The sequence below is a fragment of the Microcaecilia unicolor genome, chromosome 10 (assembly GCF_901765095.1).
Source record: "Microcaecilia unicolor chromosome 10, aMicUni1.1, whole genome shotgun sequence".
Lineage (NCBI taxonomy): Eukaryota > Metazoa > Chordata > Amphibia > Gymnophiona > Siphonopidae > Microcaecilia > Microcaecilia unicolor.
Genome location: NC_044040.1, coordinates 181,540,580 through 181,558,606, shown reverse-complemented (window position 1 = coordinate 181,558,606; position 18,027 = coordinate 181,540,580). Strand labels below are relative to the sequence as shown.

Below are 18,027 nucleotides of genomic sequence, written 5' to 3'. Positions count from 1 at the left end.
GCATTCTATAAAAGCAAAGGTGCTTGCCTGTAAAAGAGTTTCTCCATAGTCAGCTGGATAAATCACACACACACATGGGTGATGTCACCTATCAGTATGCTATGGATGTCTTCATATAGCCCTGACATCCTAAACCATGCCGGTCTTCTTGATGCAATAGCTTAAGTGAAAGTGTGAGTTGAAGTATCTAATGCTTCATATGCAGACCTTATCAGATGTTTCTCCTATGCCTTCATACTGGCTGCATGCTCAGGAATTTATCCTTTTGTTCTTGAGGGACAGAGTCAGAAATGGCTTTAGGTTTCTAGAGACTTTTGTGCATATATACGAAGCTGGTGCATTGCTCCCTGGAATGCCTCATTACCAATATCATCTCAGGTTTTCAAATATTTTTCTGGTGGAATGTTACAATGTTCCATAGAACAGTATATCTTACAAACACCAACTAATGTTCTAATTGTACTATGTCAGATCCTGGGCTTGCTTGCACGTTTTGTTGGTGGTTTAGTTTCCATGCTAGTGGTACACAGTACAGTGTATTTTGCCACATTCTTGCTTGAGTGTTTTTTTTAAATAAACTATGAACAGGCACTGCCATCATGTCCTTGGGTTTATAATTATATACCCAGAGACCTAAAATATTCATTCCAGGCTCCTTTTCCTTTTGAAACACTGACGGGTCCTTTTACTAAGGTACACTGAAAAATGTTTGCGGTAGTGTAGGCACGGGTTTTGGGCATGCGCCGATCCATTTTTTTGCACGCCTGTGAAAAAGGCCTTTTTTAAAAAGTTTGACGAAAATGTACATGCAGCAAAATGAAAACTGTCACGCATCCATTTTGGGTCTGCCACTTTACTGCCAGCCATTGACCTAGCAGTAAAGTCTCACATGGTAACCAGGCAGTAATGACACATGCATCTGATATGCGACAAAAATGAAATTACAGCAAGAGCCACGCGGTAACTCCATTTTGGCGTGCGTTGGGCACGCGTAGCCCCCAAGTAAAGTTCTTTAATGATTTTCTGAATAAACGTTGAATATGTGGTAGTGAAGTACTTCTGGGTAAAACTGGAGAAAGGTCCAAGGGAAGACCTATGAACTCCTCCTTATTTGACCATCCTGAGAAGTACCCTTATGAATATTCTGAGAACTCCGAGCTTTAAAGAATGAATATTCTCCCCTTCTAGATCTAGTGGGATAGACTATCCTGAATGTTCTGCAAATTCTATTGTGATGGTGCACCTTGTGGTCTAATGGCAAAAGGGATACTTCCCTCAAACAAGTTAAATTTGGGTTGGTTATGCTACCTCCCAAAGTCAGCCTTGTAGAATCTCCAGCACTGGGTTCACTGGTCCCTGTATTCTAGAAGACTCTGGCACATCAACAAAACGCATTCTGGAAAATTCTTCAAAGCATTCTCTCATGTCCTCTTCAGAGAGTAGGCTAGGGTCTTGTTTTTCCTGAGAAAGGCCCAAGAGGGGCAATCAAACCTTCTGTGCATAGTTCTGCTGCATACATTACTTCTGAGCCAAGCTTCTCGGTGCCAACAAGGGCTTATGCTCTGTGCACAGGTCTTGCGCACCAACCTTTTTCACTGATCATTTATATGTCAGTCTTGTTCTTTGTGACCAGTATCTTTCTGTGCAGGGCAGAGGTAAAGAACCTTTATACTGTACACAAAGGGACACATGAATGTCAGTACTATCGCTGGAAGGCTACAACATTACGTGGAGGGGCATAATCAAATGGGGCGCCCAAGTTTTCATGAGGGCATCCTCGCAGGATGGCCCCATAATGGGCGGGGCAACCCGTATTATCGAAAGAAGATGGGCGTCCATCTTTCATTTCGATAATACGGTTGGGGACATCCAAATCATGAAATTTAGGTCGACCTTAGAGATGGTCGTCCTTAGGTCGTTTTTGGGATGGTCGTCCCCGGTTTTCGGCGATAATGGAAACAGAGGACGCCCATCTCAAAAGCGACCAAATCCAAGCTATTTGGTCGTGGGAGGAGCCAGCATTCGTAGTGCACTGGTCCCCCTCACATGCCAGGACACCAACCGGGCACCCTAGAGGGCACTGCAGTGGACTTCAGAAAAAGCTCCCAGGTGTATAGCTCCCTTACCTTGAGTGCTGAGCCCCCCAAGCCCCCCCCCCCAAAACCTACAACTGTACACCACTACCATGGCCCTTAGGGATGAAGGGGGGTATCAACATGTGGGTACAGTGGGTTTCTGGTGGGTTTTGAAGGTCTCACATTTATCAGCAAAAGTGTAAGAGGTGGGGGGGGGCCTGGGTCTGCCTGCCTGAAGTACACTGCACCCACTACAACTGCTCCAGGTACTGCTGCGATAGACCTGAGTATGGCATTTGAGGCTGACAAAAAAGTATTTTTAAACTTTTTTTTATGGTGGGAGGGGGTTAGTGACCACTGGGGGAGTAAGGGAAGGTCATCCCTGATGCCCTCCGGTGATCATCTGGTCAGTTCGGGCCCATTTTTGATGCTTAGTCATGAAAACAAATGGACCAAGTAAAGTCACCCAAGTGTTCATCAGGGACGCCCTTCTTTTTTCCATTATTGGCCGAGGACACCCATCTCCTAAGAACGCCCCCAGTCCCGCCTTCGCTACACTGCCGACACCCCCCCCCCCCCCCCTGTGAACTTTGGTCATCCCCACGATGGAAAGCAGTTGAGGGCACCCAAAATCGGTTTTCGATTATGCAGATTTGGGCGACCTTGCGAGAAGGACGTCCATCTCCCGATTTGTGTTGGAAGATGGGCGCCCTTCTCTTTCGAAAATTCACCTGATCATGTCAGAACTGGAAATGCACAGAGCTCTATAAACCCTCTGAGATAGATAACTAGATAAATAAATAGAAATTTAACTGGAAACAAACTGGTAGAGTGGCTAGTCTGAAAATAGTTGTAAAATACAGCATTTAAAATTGCAAACTCTGGTTAAGGATGTTTTCTGTGTATATCTCCCATGGTCTTGTAGAACACATAAAAGTCAATGGTGGGCCACGAGTTACCACCCCTGGTGTAGAGTTACATTAATGCACTGGTCATTCTCTGTGCAGAATCCTCCAGAATTGATTTCTTCTAGTTTCTGGTTAGTAAGAAACTGAGCTTTCTATGCTGCAAGCTTTTTGTACCATTGATCCCTGCACCAAGACCTGTAGCATTTTGCCTTTTTTTTTCTTTTAAAGATGAGTGATTACCCTTTGAAAGGTGTCTGATAAGTAAAGGCTCCTTTCTGAAAGAAGGTTTACCTTGGGCCAACCCCTTCCATCTGTAGTGGTTGTTAAAAAGTGCCACTTTTGTCATCTTTTTAATGTAACTTAGATTGAACAAAGATCCCATGATGAGGCCTGAAGATACTTCATCTTGTAGCTCCTAAAGCGTCTCACCCTTAGGCCATTTTAGAATAGTAGCAACAATTAGGGACATTGTAGTCCAGTCCCAAACACATCCAGTGGGTGCCTGTCATGGACTTCCGCTCACAGGGGCATCTTCTGAAGACAACAAGAATGTCGAAGAAGCAGTTTTCTAGGTCAACCACAATTCTGAGGGCAAAACAACTGTAGACCCCACTTGTTTAATCAAGGGGAAGGAGCAAAGGGGTACAGAAGAAAGAAAGTGGAATAAATATACAATTTGTTCAGTGGCTTGGAAAAATAAAGCCCCGGCAAGCAAAAACAAAAACTGTCTATGTGAAAGATTAAGAAAATAAAACAAGTGGATTTGTGAGGTAGCAGATGCACAGAAGTCCCACACATGACTAGAAATGCTTTCTAGATTTTTCCGAGCTCTAATAGAGCTACTGTATTCTGTGGCACTACTCAATGACTTCACCCACTTTTGTGGCTGAGGCATCCTGCTTGTGGATGGAAAAGTTAAACTGATCATGTCTCATTCAGCAAGATGTGTTACATTAAAAAAAAAACCCTCATAATACCCAAGGAATCTACATGCCCTTTTTCTCACCTATCGTTTCTCCTGCTGCAACTGGATGCAGAGTTTGCACCTGCGTTGTAAGGCCCCTGTGGTAGAAAATAGAAAATTATTTTTTACCACAGGATTCAGCGTGCGCCAAACTCAGAATTACCGCTGGGCGCACGTGCTAGCCCAGTGGTAGTGCCGATTCGGTGCACTCTACCCGTATGTTATCCCTCCACTCCTTAGTAAAATGGCCCCAAAGTTAGAGATGTGCATTCATTAGGGCATATTCAGTTTATAAGTGCATCTTTAAAAATGTGTGTGTGTGCTAAATTGATTTAACATGCACCAACCTATGAATTAGTCCATGCTACGTTGATTAATGTGCATTAAAATGAATGTTTAAAATGAACCAAAAACACCTCACCCAAAAATTGGAAAAGATAACAAAAATGAACTGCCTTTTTTTTTTGCCTGTGCACATTCCTAGTTACAGTTCTGTGATCCCAAAAAAACATAAATATACAAGTAGGATCCTCAATACAATGAAAAGTTCTCACCGCTGAGTGCTGGTTAATGGTTGTAGGTAGGCAGCAGCCTGCTGCTGAATATAACCACTTGATTGTTGTTGCATCTGTCTTAGTCTTTCCATAACAGCTGGGCTTGCCTGAGCTCCTGCATAGGCTCTAGGGTTGTAAGTAGGGGAAAGCACTACACTACCAGATGGCTGTTGCTGCAAAGGCATTGGAGAACTGTACATTGTGTAGCCATGGGGTAATGTCTGCAAACAAAAAAGATCATGATGACGACAGAGCTTAAACCACTCAAAAACACGTACCGAGTAGATAATATGGATACATAAGCCACCAAGGGGGAGATTCTATATATGGCGCCTAAAAAACCCAAGCGGAAAACATATTCGCCTAAGCATATTCTATAACAGGCACCTAGATTTAGGTGTGGTGTATATAGAATACGCTTAGTTGTTATCCAAGAGCCTAAAACTACGAGCATCCATTTACACCAACAAAAGCATGGTGTAAATCCCGGAACATAGATTTAGGCACACTGGACTATATTGTATAACTATGTGTAAATTTGGAACGCCCATGAAATGCCCATTTCCTTATCATACTCATGCCCCTTTTTGGGTGCATGTGTTAGAAGTTAGGCGCACTGAATTACAGAATACGCCTAACGAGTTGTGTGTATAAATTCTAATTATTGCCAATTAGTGCTCATTATTGCAGGTTAAGTGCTGTCATCAATGCTGATTGGTTTGTTAAGCCAATTAAATTATGTGCATTGTTACAGAATATGCTTGAATTTCGGCACGAATCTCTAGGCACACTATATCCATTCCTACCCTAGCTGAGATAATATTTAACCATCTCTCTGACCTCATGTGCACCTTTCTTTAAATTAGTCACCTTATTTTCCAACTCCTCTTACTCTCTTGCCTATCTATATGTTCCATCTTTGCTTATACCCTGCACTTTCAATTAAAATGTTCTATTACATATTGTGCTCACATTGTAAATAGTATACTATGCCATACTTTGTATTGTTATTTGAATACGTTTACTGCTGAAATTGTCTGTTGTTCATGTTTGATTTATTCTTACTGTACACCACCTTGAGTGAATTCTTTCAAAAAGGTGGTAAATAAATCCTAATAATAAATAACATAAAAATATAGAATCTGGGAGCAAATGGATATTTCAGCTGGATAGTGTACTGCAAACTAAAAATGTAGTAATGGAGCTTATTCACATGTAATAAGCCAAGCAAAACATTACTTTAAATTTTTTTTAGTCTCACTGGTTTCTTTAGCAATTGACCATTTTCACAAAACTGATGCAAAATACTTGTGGAAAAGGATATTTTGGTTTCCTGTTTCTGCTCGAGTTCAAGCTTCCAAATAACTATTTTATCAGCCAAGGAACACATTTATTTTTGGATGCAAAACTACAAGCCATGTTAAAGTTGTAGGAAAATAGGCTTTGTCAGCCTGCAGCCTAGTTGGAGGAATGGGCTGAGAACCAAGAAAGCTATCCTATTGATGCTCCTTATAAACTTGGACAAGTCCTGTAACCTGCCATTGCCTAAGGTACAAACGTAGTGCTAGATTTTCTAAGTGATACTATTTTAATACGAGTTAATAAGCATTAATGTGCATTATTTATTATAGGTCCTTTTTCTAATGGGAACTATTTACTAATTACATCAGTGGCATAGCTATGGGGGGCCTTGGGGACCTGGGTCCCTGGTTTGGCTGGCGGGGGGTCCCCAACCCCCACCAGCTAAGCCTTTTTCCTGCGCTGTTCTCTGTATGACCAGCACGGGAGCCATTTTGACTGCTGGTCATACACTTCAAGTAATGTGAGTAAAGAAAAAATCAGTGTGGTGAGGTCTCTTGAAAAAGCACACAGTGAAACAGGTCCCAGTCAGGACCAACACTGACTTGTTCCAATGCCTGTATTTGTGTGACGCTGTGCAAAAGAATAGAAGAGCTGTGCTATGGAGTTTTGAATTCATGTGAAGATAAATAATTTTTTCAATGCCTTTCAAGTGACACACTGTGTAAATGATTAGCGGAACTGTATTATAGCATTCTAAATTAACATGAAGATTCTTAGCTTTTAGTGTCTTTGAAGCGATTGAACACGTTATGGACAATAAATACGAGCATATCATGTTTTGGGGAGGTTTTTCAGACCAGTGATTACTTTTTCAACTTAGGGTTGCAAGAATCACAATTTAGTAAAGTTGCAGCCTCAGTTTGATGAGGTCTTTTCCTCACGTTTTTGTATTTGTTTTTTGGACATTGCCATAACTACATTAAAAATTCTAAAATGTAACTGTGAGGTCTACATATACACACAAAACCTTTTATAGTATTGATTATGAATTCACTTTGTGATGTCAGGTTGTTCACCTGTTGGGTTTAAGTGAAGGAGATCCTCTTATTTTGTATTACTGTTACACGCTAATCTCGCCATTTGCATGCGTCCACTACCAAAACTTACTGCGTGAGCCCTTACCGCCATCTAGCTTGTAGGTGGTAAGGGTTCATGCGCTAATCACATGCTAATCAGCATGCAACAACGTGGAAGTGCTAACTGATTAGCACAGACATGCCCACTCTCCACCTCTAGACATGCCTCCATGGCCAAAAAATAAAATTTGCTTTTTAGTGTGTGGGTGGCGTGCACACATGTGCCCCTTACCACAGGACGCCTCTGCACACCCCACAGTATGCTCACTGCAGCTTGGTAAAAGACCCCCTTCATGAGTATTTCCCAGAATTATTACAGTACCTGTGCTTGCTGTATCCCTGGGTATTGCTGAAGCTGAGAGGAAGGTCGCGTTTGTTGAGCAAACAGAGCAGCCTGGTCTACGGAATGGCCCTAAAAGATGGACAAAAACACACCATTAACATTTATTTGTAATATAATTCTACTTCAGACCACAGAATCCTAAGGATCAAACCCAAAATTTATTCATTTTGAACTCAGAGCAGAAGAATTAAATCACATATAAACCCGCTTAGCTTTAACCAAAATTATTTACCTATCGCATACTGTAAATGTATATTGACAACCCTGTCTTGTTAAATTCAATGCAAAGCAATGCAACTAAACAAATGTACAGTCATTTATCAGTAGAAAAGCTGAGGTACTTAAAAATTCAATCTGTAGCATAACTGACCCATAAACCAAGAGTAGCAGACCCCTTAAGATCAATGTAGAAAAATATACAGGAAAAAATCCCTTCTGTGAGATCTAGTACAAAATTACAATTGAGATGTAAGAAGGAATGTATACTAGAGAGTGCAGCCATGAAATGCTGACAAAAATCTGAGAGATTTTTGGACTATTTTCTTTTGCTGATCAATCAGTGTATGTGTTGCTATAATCTCTCTATATAAAACGCACCGCCAACGTTCTACTGAAGCCTCAACAAGTCCCAACGTTCTAACTGCATGATGATGAAACCACAATTTGCCCATCAGCGTTTGCCCCGCCCTCACGTCAAACGTGATGACGTCGAGGGCGGAGCAAATACACTCAACAAGAGTATACCCAATCTAAATTCAATTTAAGACCCGCCTCCTGCTCACAGTGCCTCTCCTTTCACCTGCCTTTCAAAGCCCTCACCGAGTCACCTTCCCTCCCACTTTTGGCATGAGTCAAATTCGCAAGTCAACCAAAAGCCAAAGGGTAGAGCTTCGGGCAACGCGACGCTCTCTTTCGCGGAAAAAGTTGCCAATCACTTCTGACCCTACCTCTCTCTTTGCTCTTTAATGATCTCCACCAGCCGGCTCACATTACTCACACACACGATGTCCATATCATTTAAAACCCCTGTACCTCCCCCCCACACACACACACACACACTATCCCCAACCACCAACAAAAAAACATAAGCCAAGGTCGCCTACATTATTAGATTGAAAGCAGCAAAAATCGGCTGGGACTTTAAAAAATAAATATGAGACGGAGGCACAGTCTTACCAGCAACAGCACACAATACAGATCGCCAGGTTCCACAACTTTCTCCTCCACCCCCCCCCCCCCCCAACAAATAGCACAACTTTAATAGAAATAAAGAGAACTGCTAGCGAGTTGCAACATTAATGCCCTCTGACAAGAGTAAAAAATTTTCAAGAAGCTGTCCAGACCAGTGCTTCAAGGAAAAAGGCACAGCTCAGGTTTCGTTTTGTGGCGGGAAGAGGTGAATGCAGGGAGGACTGGAGGTGCTATGTTCTGTATGTTAGCTGAGGCAGGCACTAAGACCTAGAGGGCAGTGTTTGGGGGCCGCGCTCGAGACCAGAAGATTGCATATGGAGGGAGGGAGGGAGGGGGAGGGGAGGAAAGAGGAGAGGGGGACGGGAAGGAAGGAGGGGAGGGAAGACAGGGGGGAGGTGGAAGGAGGGCGGGAGATGGAGGGGGGGGGCCCCTGCCATACACTCTCACACAGACAGCCTCACTCTATGTCACACACACACTTGCACATTCACTCTGTCTATCTCTCTCACACAGTCACTCTCACACACACTCTCTCAAGCATACATACTACGATGAAAACCTTGCTAGCACCCATTTCATTGGTCTCAGAAACGGGCCTTCTTTACTAGTAGTTCATAAAATGACAGGTATTGTCTGAGAAACTCCCATAGAGCCAAAGGCTACACATCTGTCATAAACTTGTGCCATTTGAACTCTGCAAGAGCTAGCTGAATTCCAAGCATGACAAGAAGCTCAAAGCAAGGGGGGAAGTGAGCAAGGAGATTTAGGGTCCCTTTTACTAAGGTGCGCTGAAAAATGGCTTGCAGTAGTGTAGGCGTAGGCTTTGGGTGCGTGCCAATCCATTTTTCAGCGTGTCTGTGAAAAAGGGCTTTTTTATTTTTTGCTGAAAATAGATGTGCAGCAAAATCAAAACTGACGCATGTCCATTTTGAGTCTAAGACCTTACCGCAAGCCATTGACCTAGTGGTAAAGAATCCGGGCAGTAATGACCTGCATGCGTAAGAAAATAAAAATTATTTTTCAGACACGCGTATCGGACGCGCGCCAAAAATGAAATTGCTGCAAGAGCCATGCGGTAGTCAAGCGGTAACTCCATTTTGGCATGTGTTGGGTGCACGTAAACGCTTACAAGGCTTAGTAAAAGGGCCTCTTAGGAAAAATGAAGAAAGGGAATGTGCTTGCAAAAACTTGTTTGGGTTTTATTGATTTCTCCTCATAGATGGCCTCTTTGTCATTTGCATTCTTTATTTTCAATTCTGAAATGTTATCTATTTTGAGTTTTGTTTCTCTCTCTCATATGTTTACAGTTTGCATTTCTATCACCACTGATGTTTGACATCCAGGCTCTTTTAGCCCTCAGACTCCTTGAAAACTGGCACAAAGGGGGAGATTCTATAGATGGCGCCTAAAAAATAAAAAAATCGGTGCTAAGAGTATTCTATAATTGGCGCCTACATTTAGAATACATTTAGTTGATATCTCAATGACTAAAACTACACGCATCCATTCACACCAATGAAAACGTGGTGTAAATCCTGGTGCATAGATTTAGGTGCAGTGGGCCTTATTCTATAACTACGTGCATAAATTTTAGAACACCCACGAAACACCCCATTCCCTGCCCATAACCTTGCCCCTTTTTGCCTGCGCGCATTAGAAATTTGCTGCACTTCATTACAGAATATGCTTAGTGAGTTGTGCTCATAAATTCTAATCGGTGCCAATTAGTGCTTATTGCTTGTAAAATGCTGTTATCAATGCTCATTATCTTGTTAAGCTTGTTAAGTTACGTGCATTGTTGTAGAATCCGCTTGTATTTCGACACGGCTCTCTAGGTGCACTATATAGAATCTGGGGGAAAATACACTGAAACCTTCTGCTCAGTGTGCTGCTGCAGCTAGGAAAGCGAATAGAATGTTGGGTATTATTAGGAAAGGTATGGAAAACAGGTGTGAGGATGTTATAATGCCGTTGTATCGCTCCATGGTGCGACCGCACCTTGAGTATTGTGTTCAATTCTGGTCGCCGTATTTCAAGAAAGATATAGTAGAATTGGAAAAGGTGCAGCGAAGGGTGACTAAAATGATAGCGGGGATGGGATGACTTCCCTATGAAGAAAGACTAAGGAGGCTAGGGCTTTTCAGCTTGGAGAAGAGGCGGCTGAGGGGAGACATGATAGAGGTATATAAAATAATGAGTGGAATGGAACAGGTGGATGTGAAGCGTCTGTTCACGCTTTCCAAAAATACTAGGACTAGGGGGCATGCAATGAAACTACAGGGTAGTAAATTTAAAACAAATCGGAGAAACTATTTCTTCACCCAACGCATAATTAAACTCTGGAATTCGTTGCCGAAGACCGTGGTGAAGGCGGTTAGCTTAGCAGAGTTTAAAAAGGGATTAGAAGTTTTCCTAAAGGACAAGTCCATAAACCACTACTAAATGGACTTGGGAAAAATCCACAATTCCAGGAATAACATGTATAGAATGTTTGTACGTTTGGGAAGCTTGCCAGGTGCCCTTGGCCTGGATTGGCCGCTGTCGTGGACAGAATGCTGGGCTCGATGGACCCTTGGTCTTTTCCCAGTGTGGCATTACTTATGTACTTATGTGTAGATAGACAGTAACTGTGGTCTCTGCAGTAATCAGGGCAGTATGATTTCATTTATTAGGCTTGATAGTCTGCCTCCCGCAATAACATTCAATGCAGATTACATGAGGCCAATAACCCCAATTGTCAAGGATGCAAAATACCAAGATGGATCGTAATGCTTCATGTAATTAGAAGGTATCTTGGCAACCCTCTAAGAAAACAATTATAAACTATGCATGGAAATTTAAATTCAATTCTACTTGTTAGCGGAGGCTTTTTTGGCTAGGTTTGCTGTCACATACCAACAACTGCCTTGCTGTGTTTTGAAAAAGTTGTAGCCCTTTCTGGTTGTATTTGGAAAATCCAGTTATAATATTCCAACTTGCAAATAACCACCTTTGTCAAATTTTTCAACTCTTAAAAAAAAGAACATAGAGACCAATATTCAGCAGCAGTTAACCATGAAGGAGCGGCTACTACCTACTCACCAGAGCCTGTCATTGATTTCCAGCAAAATTATCCGGATAATGCTGCTGAAAATCTTCAATAAATGATCCAACACTATTTGGATAATTCCAGGGCCCTCTGGGAGTAGAGCCAGAAGTTATCTGGGTGCCATCAATATTCAGCACCGGTACCCAAATAACTATCCAGATAAATTTCAACAGCAAAATTTATCCAAGTAATTACTTGTATCGGGGAGGTCGAAGGGACTGGAGCTTCACCGGACCTCCAGTCCCTGTGTCGCTGGGGGGGGGGAGGGTTCCTGCCACTGTGGGGAGGGCTGCATTGGGGGCAATGGGGGGCCTGCTGGACAGGGCTCACCATTCCTCCCCAATGGTCTGCAAATCCTAATGCCATTTCTGAGCTGGTGTAGGGTTTGCTGCGGACAGCTGCAGGGTTTGGCATGCTGCTCGCTGACCATTGGGGAGGAATAGGTTTAGAATGGATGTGAATGCTACTTGCGCTAACAGCCTTGCTTAGCATGCATTTACATGCTAGTTGATTCAGAGCCCGCGAGCACATCGATTCACATGCTCCAGGGCTCTGATCATGGGGCGGTAGCAAACACAGGTGCTAGTATGGCGCTATTAGCCTCTAGTGCCTGCGTTTGCTTCTGATCATCTGCCCATAAGTTTGCATGCCAGCTTTGTGCACACCTGCTGGAAAGGTCTGGTGTGGGCCTGCTGCCGTAGGAGCCGTTGCTGCTGCTGCTGCTGTTGTTGTTGCAGGAGCTTCATCTGTAGCAGCTGCTGTTGAGATGTAATGGCATGCAGAGAGGGTGGCTGCATCATGGTACCAGAGCGTCTTTGTAACATGTTGGAAAGGGCTTGCTTTGTGTTTGTTGGAGCAAATGGACCAGTAGGGTCCAGTCTGGAACCACCTACAATAAGGAATAATATTCATATATTTATTTTTGTCTGGTTAGTAAGAGCACTAAGACATCTCTAACATTTCATAAAAAAGAATGCAGGCATTTTCTGTCACGGATGTTTCACTTCAGAGCTTTGTTACACCCTTATGATAAATATATATAAACTATGCAATTAAGAATATCTTTTCTACAGTACACTTTACACACAAAGATGAGATTTTAGGCACATTTCCTTCAGTGAGAAATAATGTCTCTTGTTATCAACTTATCCGTCCATACGCATCCATCAGAAGTGCTTTACTGTGAATGCACTGGAATGCTAGAAGACATGCTGTCCCTTCAAATTCCATGGAAAATCTGCTCAGAGAGAGTACTCCTGAAAGTAAAGCTAGTAAGATAGGTGGACAGTGGGGTCTCTTTCTTTTCTCATTCCACCCACTAACTTCTGGCTTCCAATCCAGTCCTTTTCTTACCTTCACAGTAGCCCAGCAGAGGCAGGTCTATGGTACTGCACATGAGAGCATGTTGGCTCAGCCCCTAACCTGAATGATTGCTTCTGTTACCAGTGTTAACACAGCCATAAAGTTCATCACAGGGAAAAGGAAAGGATCAGAAGAGATGTAGCCACTGAGTCATATAGCAATAGACACTTTCCTAGTTTTGATCGGTTTAGTCAAGAGTGAAACACATACCCTTACAGTTCTGTGTTAGACTGACCGCATCAGAACAGTACCTTCACCTTCAAAGATTATACAAATACACAAACAGGATATGATTACAAAGGGGGTAATAATTAACCAATCAGAAAACTCAAGAAAGGAAAACAGCAAACTTTGAAATCAAATCCAGAAAGTCAAATGACAGTGGTTTTAACTTTCTGGTAATATTGAACAGTTCAATATTTGAACTGGATATGTATGGGGGGATGGGTTACAAGATAAGTGGGGAAACAGCCCCAGCAGTTAAGAATAAAAGGTTCATGGCACCAGATCCCAGATGTTTGTTCCAACGAAGAGGAAAATATGCAGTTGAAACAAAAACAAAACAAAATTTTCTCTCTCTGCACAACTTTTATGAAACTCCGTGCATGTTACCTGGAAGAAGGGGCTGGTTCTGTAGGAAGAAGCCTGGCTGTTGTGGTTGTCCCATAAGGTTGTATCCCCATGAAGTTGGCTGGGACAAGTGCATCACTTGGGAGTTCATAGGTGAATAATTAGGAGGTGCTTTATATACATTATTCTGTGGGTAGTCCTTTAACAACAAAAGAAATGTCACTGGCATTCATACTTTGTTCACTCATAAATAAAAGCTGCAACATTCACCTGTCATAGGCTCACAAGCTTAAGAGCAGATGTACTGCAAATGGGGGTCACAAAGAGGGGCATAACTGAACAAAAACGTCTATCTCCATGGGCGTTTATCTCCGAGAACGGGTCCATGAAGGGGCGGACCGAACCGTATTTTCGAAAAAAAAATAGACGTCCATGTTTTATTCGACAATGTGTGAGCTGGGCGTTTTTGTTTTTCAGCGATAATGGGAAATGAAAGCGCCCAGCTCAAAAACGAATAAATCCAAGGCATTTGTTCGTGGGAGGGGCCAGGAGTCGTAGTGCACTGGTCCCCCTCACATGCCAGGACACCAACCGGGCACCCTAGGGGGCACTTTTACAAAAACAAAAAAAAAAGGTAAAAGAGCTCCCAGGTGCATAGCACCCTTCCCTTGGGTATTGAGCCCCCCAAATCCCCCTCAAAACCCACCGCCCACAAGTCTACACCATTACTATAGCCCTAAGGGGTGAAGGGGGGCACCTACATGTGGGTACAGTGGGTTTGGGGGCGGTTTGGAGGGCTCCCATTTACCAGCACAAGTGTAACAGGTGGGGGGGATGGACCTGGGTCCACCTGCCTGAAGTCCACTGCACCCCCTAATAACTGCTCCAGTGACCTGCATACTGCTGCCAGGGAGGTGGGTATGACATTTGAGGGTGAAAATAAAAAGTTGTGAAACGGCATATTTTGTGGTGGGATGGGGGTTTGTGACCACTGGGAGAGTCAGGGGAGGTCATCCCCGATTCCCTCCAGTGGTCATCTGGTCATTTAGGGCACTTTTTGGGGCCTTATTCGTGGAAAAACAGGGTCCAGGAAAAGTGCCCTAAATTCTCGCTAAAAACGCATATTTTTCTTCCATTATCGGCGAAGGGCGCCCATCTCTGATCGCCCGATAACCACGCCCCAGTTCCGCCTTCACCACGCCTTCGACACGCCCCCATCAACTTTGTCCGCATCCGCGACGGAGTGCAGTTGAAAACGTCCAAATTCGGCTTTCGATTATACCGCTTTATTCGTTTTTGTGAGATAAACGTCTATCTCCCGATTTGGGTCGCAATATAGGCGTTTTTCTTTTTCAATTATAAGCTGGAAAGTTATCTAAAAATAACTGAATATATGCACTATATATCCTAACTTGGTTCCAAAACACTGTAACAGAAGGAAAGCTTTTTCTGTATTAAGTCACACTGGAAAAGCCATTACATAAGCCGAAATGCTCCAAGTAGCAACAGACCTGGCCTCAAATCAGACAGAAATATCTTTAACAAAAAGTAAACTTTTATACTTTCACTGTTTACCTCTGAATATTAATCATCCCTGAGCCACTTCTACTACTAAAAATTTAAGAACCTTCTCTTCCAACTCACACTCCCATCATTATTAACTTAAGGAATTTGGACTGATGTAGTCAGAACCCCAGGAACGCATCACAAATGCATGGAAATTGTGAATCTAATATAAACAACTAAAGAGGGGAACAAGCTGTTAAGAATACAAATGGTGATGAAAAGAGATGAGTCTAAGAATCTAAGCTATATTAGGTAAAGGGAAAGGCCTAAGAAGCTAATGAAAAGGTAAATGATTTGCTTAGCAAGCTGGTTAGTACTACATACTATGACAACAGTGAAATTTTCCATCTGCATAAATGGGTGGCGTACTTTCAAAGCACTTAGACTTACAAAGTTTCATAGTAACCTATGGAACTTTGTAAGTCTCAGTGCTTTGAAAATGAGCCCCATATAGAGGCTCATTTTCGAAACAGAAAAACATTCCAAAAATGGCACAAAGTGGTAGATGGACGCTTTTTTCACAAAAATGTCCAAATCCCTATGTTTTAAACTCATTTTAAAGATGGTTTTCCATGCAGTTCATCTAAATCTCAAGGGGTTGTGTTGGAGGCAGGATTTGGGTGGGACTAGGGTAAGCTTACAATTTGGAAGTTTTTCTGCAATAATGGAACATTGTAAAAACATCCAGGGAAAGAAATAGGACATTTTTGGCTAGGCCGGTTCAATAACTAAGTGTCAAAAAGGTGCCCAAACTGACCAGATGACAACTGGAAGGATAAAGACATGACCCCCCACTAATCCATGGTTCACCGAAGAGCTGAAAAAACTTAAAACACAAGTCAGAAAACTAGAACGAGAATGGAACAAAAAAAAAAAACGAACAAACACTGAACGCATGGAAACTACTTCGGAGAAAATACAAATACACCATAAAACAGACCAAAAGACTACATTACAAAACAATAATAGGACCAAACTACAAAGACACACATAAACTCTTCAACCTTGTGAACAAACTGTTAGACACCACACCAGTTACAAACAACGGCAAAGATGTACCAGATGCGGACAACCTTGCGAAATACTTCAAGGAGAAAATTATACAACTACGACTCAAAATACCTGCCAGCCCTATTGAGTACGCCACAATTTTAGACTGTCTAGACCCAGAAGAAGGAACATACCCTGCAGACAGAACTTGGACCGAATTCGAAATACTATCTGAAGACCTCATATCTGAAACTCTCAAAAGATATGCAAAATCCAACTGCAAACTAGACACGTGCCCGAACAACCTCATGAAATCTGCTCCTCAACAATTCATAACAGACCTAACGAGCCACATAAACTTCATGCTACAAAATGGACTTTTCCCAAAAGAAAAAGGAAAAATCTTACTCACCCCAATCCCTAAAGACACAAAGAAAAGCACAAGTGAAATAACCAACTACCGGCCAGTAGCATCCATACCTTTAATAACCAAAATAACAGAAGGAATGGTAACCAAACAACTCACAAACTATCTAAACAAACACTCAATACTACATGACGCCCAATCAGGATTCCGGTCGAATCATAGCACAGAAACAGTATTAGTCACCCTTATGACCAAATTCAAACAGACAATTGCAACTGGCAACAATATACTCCTCCTTCAATTTGACATGTCAAGTGCCTTTGACATGGTTGACCACGGAATCCTATTACACATACTCGAATACTTTGGCATTGGAGGTAATGTCCTGAATTGGTTCGAAGGGTTCCTAACCCAACGTTCATATCAAGTCACATCAAATTCGACCACATCTAAGGCATGGATACCTGAATGTGGAGTACCACAAGGATCACCTCTCTCACCAACCATTTTTAACTTAATGATGATCCCTTTGGCAAAACTCCTATCAAACCATAACCTTAACCCATATATCTACGCTGATGATGTGACAATATACATCCCCTTCAAACAGGACATAAACGAAATCCTCAACGAAATTGATCAAAGCCTACACATCATGAACACATGGGCGGATGCATTTCGACTAAAATTAAATTCAGAAAAAACTCAATGCCTGATTCTCACATCTCAATACAACACAAAAGAATTCACAACCATAAACACTCCAAACCTGAACCTTCAAGTCTAAGAAACGCTAAAAATCCTTGGAATCACCATCGACCGCCACCTAACGCTTGAAACTCATGCTAACAACACAACAAAAAAGATGTTTTACAGCATGTGGAAACTAAAAAGGATAAGACCGTACTTCCCAAGATCCGTCTTTCGCAGCCTAGTGCAATCCCTTGTGCTCAGCCATTTGGATTATTGCAACTCACTATATGCAGGCTGCAAAGAACAAACACTGAGGAAACTTCAAACAGCCCAGAATACGGCAGCCAGACTCATCTTTGGAAAGCCAAAATATGAAAGTGCACTCAAGGAACGCGTCACTTTTAAAGTATGCACATTAGTCCACAAAATCATTCACGGTGAAGCCCCATCCTACATTTCTGAGTTAATAGACTTACCACCCAGAAATGCCAAAAGATCATCCCGAACCTTCCTTAACCTCCACTTCCCCAATAGCAAAGGCGTGAAATACAAAACATTACACGCGTCAACCTTTTCTCACATGAGCACGCAGTATTGGAATACACTGCCGCGCAATCTAAGAACAACCAACGAGCAAGCTTCCTTCCGCAGATTATTGAAGGCTCATCTTTTCGAACAAGTCTATGGATAGAAACAAAACACAAAGTCCACACTTACTGTTCACTAATGCATCGTACATTCACCTCGGAACTCCAATCCCCGTATTATCACATCACTCATACCTTTTCTCACAGAAAGTTATATACCATATGACTTCATGCCTTTCTATCGCCTCTAAGCTCCCATTGTTTCCTTCCAAAGTTGCAATGCCTATGTTCCATTATTACATCCCTTAATGACACCCCAATTGTTTCGCAT

The 18,027-nt window shown here is 42.4% G+C and overlaps 1 protein-coding gene across 2 annotated transcripts in view; it reads right to left on the bottom strand.

Moving 5' to 3' along the window:
- The window catches only part of LOC115479010 (mediator of RNA polymerase II transcription subunit 12-like protein), a 74,251-nt gene that overhangs the window by 51,878 nt on the left and 4,346 nt on the right, over positions 1-18,027 (bottom strand). Inside the window, exons 2-5 of one of the 2 annotated variants that reach the window (XM_030216714.1) lie at positions 13,536-13,692; positions 12,227-12,450; positions 7,262-7,351; positions 4,502-4,722 (exon numbers count right to left, since the gene is read on the bottom strand). In XM_030216714.1, the coding sequence (XP_030072574.1) occupies positions 4,502-4,722; positions 7,262-7,351; positions 12,227-12,450; positions 13,536-13,692 (692 nt within the window). Of the gene's footprint in view, positions 1-4,501; positions 4,723-7,261; positions 7,352-12,226; positions 12,451-12,914; positions 12,968-13,535; positions 13,693-18,027 lie in introns of those variants that run through there. The other variant, XM_030216715.1, reaches the window with a different exon arrangement.